Genomic DNA, 7,029 nt, shown 5'->3' on the forward strand with positions numbered 1-7,029 from the left:
AATTTAAAATTCAATTTTTGCTAACGCTTTTTGTATTTTTTAGAATTACATTTTTGTATCGCCTTCCCTATTTTTGAAAACGTATGCTTGGAACAAAAATCTCGTTAAATTTTCTACGTACCTTGTAACGTTTTTCAAACAGCCTCGAAATATAAATTTATGTATATATATATTTTTATTTTTATTTTTGCGAACGCTTTTTGTATTTTTTCAAATACTGTGAACATTAAAAAAACATGCGTTAACTAGAAATATTTTATTTAAAATTATTGCTATTTCAAATTCAAGAAATAAGCTTCGAAATTTTAAACGTTAAAAATAATTGTTGAAACTAATGTCTTATTGTTGTATTTGTAATCAATAAAATATATTGATAAAAAATTCTAATTGTTAAAATTCGGGAATTTTACAATTCGGATATTTTATAAATCGTCAATTTTCTGTCGCGAATTTTATTATTCGGGAATTTTCCAATTCGGATATTTTATAAATCGTCAATTTTCTGTCGCGAATTTTATTATTCGGGAATTTTCCAATTCGGTAATATTATAAACTGTCAAGAATTTTATTATTCGGGAATTTTGCAATTTGGGAATTTTATAATTGTGAAATTTTACTATTCGAAAATTTTATTATTCGGGAATTTCCCAATTCGGTATTTTTATTTTTCGGAAATTTTATTATTGGTGAATTTTATTTTTCGGAAATTTTCCAATTCGGTATTTTTATTTTTTAGTAATTTTATTGTTCGTGTATTTTATTATTTGGGAATTTTCCATATCAGTATTTTTATTTTCGGCAATTTTATTATTCGCGAATTTGATCAATCGAGAATTTTCTATTTCGGGAATTTTACAGTGTCGGGAATTTTATTTTTCGGGATTTTTCAGTCGTCCCATTGCGGAATAATAAAACTCCCACACAGTTTATAATTTTACCGAATTTTCAAAATTCCTGATAGAAAATGGGACTGAAAAATCCTGAAAAATGAAATTTTCGACACTGTCGAATTTTCGAATTCGAAAATTTCCGAATTAGAAATATCCAAATCATACAATTTCGAATAATAAAATTTCCGGGATATGAAATTCCCGAAAAATAAAAGATTCAGTTGATCAATAAACTTTTAGTAATTAATGTTTTATAATATTAACGAATTTTTTTGAATTTCCGACAGAAAACGGGAAGGCTTAAAAATTCCGAAAAATAAAATTTCCGTCGCTGTAAAATTCCTGATATTTTAAAATTCCCATATAATGAAATTCCCGAATTATAAAATTCACGGATAATAAAATTATCGAGTGTAAAAATTCCCAAAGAATAAAATTCCCACACAGTATATAGTCTTACCGAATTTTCAACATTCCTGATATAAAATGGGACGACTGAAGAATTCCGAAAAATGAAATTCCCGACACTGTCCAATTCTCGAATTTGAAAATTCCTGGATTAGAAATTTTCCGAATAATACAATTTTTGAATAATGAAATTCCGGAATTAAGAAATTCCCAGATTATGAAATTCCCGAGTTGGAATATTCACGAAAATTCAAAATATTTTTAGTTAATTAGTAAACTATTAGTAATTATTGTTTTATAATATTACCAAATTTTCAAAATTCCCGACAGAAAATGGGACGACTTAAAAATCCCGAAAAATAAAATTCCCGACAATATAAAATTCTGAGTAATAAAATTCCCGAGTTGAAAAAATCACAAATAAGAAAATTCCCACCCAGTTTATATTCTTACCAACTTGGAAAATTCCCAAATGATAAAATTTTCCAATAATAAAATTCCCGAATAATAAAATTCCCACACAGTTTATAATATTACCGAATTTTCAAGATTCCCAATAGAAAATGTTACGACTGAAAAATTTCGAATAATGAAATTTCCGACACTGTCGAATTCTCGAATTGGCAAATTTCCGAATTAGAAATATCCAAATCATACACTTTTCGAATAATAAAATTCCTGGATTATGAAATTCCCAAGAAATAAAATATTTAGATAATTAATAAACTATTAGTAATTAATGTTTTATACTAATACCGATTTTTTTTGTAATTCCCAAAAGAAAATGAGACGACTGAAAAATTCCGAAAAATAAAATTTCCGACGCTTTGAAATTCCCGATATTTTAAATTCCCAAATAATGAAATTTCCGAATTATAAATTTCGCGAATAGTACAATTTTTAAATAATAAAATTCCGGAATTATAAAATTACCGGATTATAAAATTTCCGAGTTGGAATATTCACGAAAATTCCAAATATTTTCAGTTAATTAATAAACTATTGGCAATTAATGTTCTATAATATTACCGAATTTTCAACATTCCTGGCAGAAAATGAGAAGACTTTAAAATTCAGAAAAAAAATTCCACACTATAAAATTCCCGAATTGGGAAATTCCTGAATAGTAAAATTTTCAAGTAATAACATTCCCGACAATATAAAATTCACGAATAATAAAATTTCCAAATAACAAAATTCCGGAGTTGGAAAATTCACAAATGATAAAATTCCCACAGTTTATATTCTTACCGAATTGGGAAATTCCCAAATGATAAAATTTTCCAATAAGAAAAGTCAAGAATAATAAAATCTTCCAATAATAAAATTCCAGAATAATAAAATTCCCGAGCTGGTAAATTCCTAAATAATAAAATTCCCACACAGTTTGTAATATTGCAGAATTGAAATTTTCAAAAATCCCAAATAATAAAATTCCCGACAGAAAAATTCCGGAAAATGAAATTCCCGAAAATATAAAATTCGCGAATAAAAAAATTTCCAAATAATAAAATTCCCCCTCAGTTCATATTCTTACCGAATTGGAAAATTCCAAAATGATATAATTTTCAAATAACAAAATTCGCCAATAATTAAATTTTCCAATAATAAAAATCCCGAACAATAAAATTCCAAAATTGTAAAATTCCCGAATAATAAAATACCCTAGTTAAAAAAATCCCGAAAAATATAATTTCCGACAGTGTAGAATTCTCGAATTGGAAAATTCCCAAATAATAAAATTTACCAATAATATAATTCTCAAGCTGGAAAATTACCCAAAAATAAAATTCCCGCAGTTTTAATATTGCAAAATTAAAATTAAAAAAGTTCCCGACAAAAAAATTCCGAAGAACGAAATTCCCGACACTGTAAAATTCGCGAAAAATAAAATTTTCCATTAATAAAATTCCAGAATTTTAAAATTCCCGAATGGGAAAATTCCCAAATGATGATATTCACAAAAAATAAAATTCCCGATAACGAACAAATTCACTAATTGGAAAATTCTCGAATTATAAAATTCCCACTCAGTTTATTCTCGACAGTTTCTGATATTACCGAATTTTCCAAAAGCCGATAAATAAAATTTTCGACCCTGTAAAATTCCCTAATTGGAAAATTTTTCAATAATAAAATTAGCAAAATATAAAAATTCCCAAATAATAAAATTCCTACATAGTATATAATAATATAGAATTGGAAAATTTCCAAAAAATAAAAATCATGGATTCTAAAATTCTCGAAAAACAAAATTCCCGAATATTTTTTAATATTAATATTGGAAAATTTTCGATTGATAAAATTCCCGAGTTGGAAAATTGCCAAATAATTAAATTTTCACACAGTTTATAATTTAACCGAATTTTCAAGATTCCCGATAGAAAATCGGACGACTGAAAAATCCCGAAAAATGAAATTTCCGACATTTTGGAATTTTCAAATTGCAAAAATTCCCGGGTTATGAAATTCCCGAGTTGGGACATTCCTAAATAATAAAATTCCTTACAGTTTATAATATTACCGAATTATTACAATTTTCGACTGAAAATGGGATGACTCAAAAATCCCGAAAAAGAAAATTCCGACAACAAAAAAATTCCGGAATTGAACCATTTTCGAATAATAAAATTCCCGAATAATAAAATTCCCGCACAGTTTGTAATATTGCAGAATTAAAACAATTTCCGAATGATAAAATTCCCGACAGAAAATGGGACTGAAAAATTCCGAAAAATAAAATTTCCGACACTGTGAAATTCCCGAAATGGAAAACTTCGAAATAGTAATAAAATTCCCGGATTGGTAAATTTCCTAACAATAAATTTCCAAATTCTAAAATTCCCGAGTTGGAATATTTCCGAATAATTCAATTGCCAACGGTGTATAATATTACAGAAATGTTCAAAATTGCGAAAAATAAAATTCCCGACACTGTCAAATTCACGAAATCGAAAAATTCCGAATGATAAAATTTGCAAATAATACAATAATCAAATATTCTTATGAACAAAATTATTCTTAAAGTTTAAAGTTTATAAATTTATTGTTAGAATACAAAATAACAATAATTTGGATGTTTTATAATTCGGCAATTTTCTGTGGGGAATTTTATTTTTCGGAATTTTTCAGTCATCACTAGGGTTTTAATTCGAAATATACATTACATTTTCTATAAAAAATGTTCAATTTTAAACAACATAAAAATAAATCCCTTTCAAGAGATGAATTTTCAATTATAGTTTCCAAGCTCAAAAATCGAATTTTTCGAAATAAAATAATGAATTTTTTGAACCCAAGAAAGCAGATAAACGTTTTTACCAAAAAAGATTTATTTTAATTTTAAACGAACGAATTTAAACAAACTAGTTAAATTTACGACAAAAAATATAACCTTTTAATTAAAAAAGTTGAATTTTCTGAAAAATAATTAAATTTTCTACAGAATGATTAAATTTTTTAACGAAATATTTTAATTTTATTAATTTTATTAATTAAAATAAAGACGAAATTTGAACAAAAGAGTTGAGTTTTCCACCAAGTAAGATTTTTGGTTTACAAGAAAGAAAAAAAATTCAGTTGAATTATCATCCCGAAAATATATTTTTTTTAGCATAAAAGTTCGTTTTTAAACAAATAGTGGAATTTTCAACCCAAAAAGATGAATTTAAAAAAAATACGTTCAATTAAAAAAAAATCATTAAATTTTTAACCAGAGATGAATCTTCAACTAAAAAAATTAATGAATTTTCAACAAAAAAAGTTGAATTCTCAGTGAAAAATTTAATAGACGAATTTTCAACTTAAAATTATCAATTTTTAACCGAAAAAACAATAGTTAAATTTTCAGTTAGGAAAATTAATTTTCCACTAAAAAGAAATAATTTTTAACAAAATAGTTCAATCTTCATCCAATACAATGAACTTTTAAAAAATTTATTTAATTTTCATCAAAACAGTTAAATTCTCGATAAAAAATATCACTTTTTCACAAAATGTTTTAATTTTCGACAAAACAAATCAATTTTCAACCAAATAATACAATTTTAACACAAAAGAGGTGAATTTTAAACCAAAAAACACGATGGTAGGCATTATAATAAAAAATAATTCACTTTCAATAAAAAATAGTTGGATTTTCATTTTGGTTTCTATTAATTCAGTTCGCATTTAAGCGACAAACCATATAAAAAGGAAAATTTCTTTAAAATAGGGAAAAAATAGGAATTATTTAAATAATTTTGACCAAAAAATATTACTTTTTAACAAAATACATGAATTTGCAAAAAAAACAATTAATTCGTTGTTTTTATTAATTAATAAAAGAGTATCATTTTCAAGTAAATAGTTAAATTTTTAAGCAAAAGGCACACATTTTCCACAAAATAAAATGACATAACAATTAAATCAATTTTTCACCAATTTTTTTAGCTTTCAACAAAGTTGTTAAATTATTTACAAAATAATTAAACTGTCACGAAAATAGTTAAATTTTTAGCCAAATAGTTTAAGTTTCACCGAAAAAATATTTTTATTTTAAATGAAAAACCCGTTGAATTCAACCAAAAAATACGAATTTTCAAAAACACAGTTAAATAAAAAAATCTCAAAATAATAATAATAATAATAAAATAATAGATAAATAGTAAAATAGTATCAAAATATAAATAAGAACAAATGAAATAATTTTTATCAAATTTGTACCACATAATAATTATTATCAAATAAATTTAATTAAATATTAAATTAAATTTTCAACAAAATAGTTGAATTCAAAATCATTTTTTCATGTTAAATCAAACCCTATGAATTTAATCATACAAAATTAATTTTCAAACAAATAATTGAATCTTTGTTAATTAAAGTAATTTTTAACACGTTCAACATTCAATAAGGTAGTTAAATTATTTACAAAATAATTGTCGCGAAAACAGTTGAATTTTTAGCCAAATATTTTAAGTTTCAACGAAAAAAGATTTAAATTAAAAATGTTTAAAAACCGTTGAAATCAACAAAAAAATACGAATTTTCAACAAAACAGTTAAATATCAAAATAATAACAATAAATTAATAATAAATAATAGATCAATAAATTCAATTAAATTTTCAACAAAATAGTTGAATTGAAAATAATTTTTTAATGCTAAATCAAATCCCTATGAAATTAAATTAAAAAAATTAATTTTCAACCAAATAATTGATTCTTTAATAAACAAAACTAATTTTTAACATGTCCAACTATCAAAAAAGTAGCTGAATTTTTGACCAAGAAAATCACTTTTATTCAAAAATTAGTTGGATTTTCTTATCGGTTCTATTATTTCAGTTCATATTTAAGTAAAAAAAAAAGAGAAAAAGGGGAAATTTCTTAAAAATAGGGAAAGAATAGAAATTCTTTTAAAAATGGGGAAATTGGGGAAAGAGTCTGAAATCTGAAATTATGTTTCAAGGTCTTTTGGAGGATAATTTTCTGCAATTTTCTGAAAATTCTAGATTGTGTGATTGACTTACCATGTTCCGGCAATTGAATTCTACTAAAAACGTCCATTAGTAAATCGACAGCTACAAATGGTCCTCTGAAACATCCTGGCGGGGGCAATATAGTACACAACTGTGCAGCTGCCGGAGGCAATGGGAAAACTCCACCTAAGGATAGAATTTAAACATTAAAAATTGCAATAAAGGAGCAATATACAACTTTTTTCTATAAGATTTTTCCAATTTCCTAAAT

General features: G+C 24.6%; 1 protein-coding gene across 1 annotated transcript in view; it reads right to left on the minus strand.

Annotated features, from left to right (window-relative positions):
* Positions 1 to 7,029, minus strand: part of LOC117176869 (protein suppressor of forked) — an 86,475-nt gene that overhangs the window by 5,775 nt on the left and 73,671 nt on the right. Inside the window, exon 13 of the mRNA XM_033367219.1 lies at positions 6,810 to 6,944. Within this exon, the coding sequence (XP_033223110.1) occupies positions 6,810 to 6,944 (135 nt within the window). The remainder of the gene's footprint in view (positions 1 to 6,809; positions 6,945 to 7,029) is intronic.

The sequence above is a fragment of the Belonocnema kinseyi genome, chromosome 7 (assembly GCF_010883055.1).
Source record: "Belonocnema kinseyi isolate 2016_QV_RU_SX_M_011 chromosome 7, B_treatae_v1, whole genome shotgun sequence".
NCBI lineage: Eukaryota > Metazoa > Arthropoda > Insecta > Hymenoptera > Cynipidae > Belonocnema > Belonocnema kinseyi.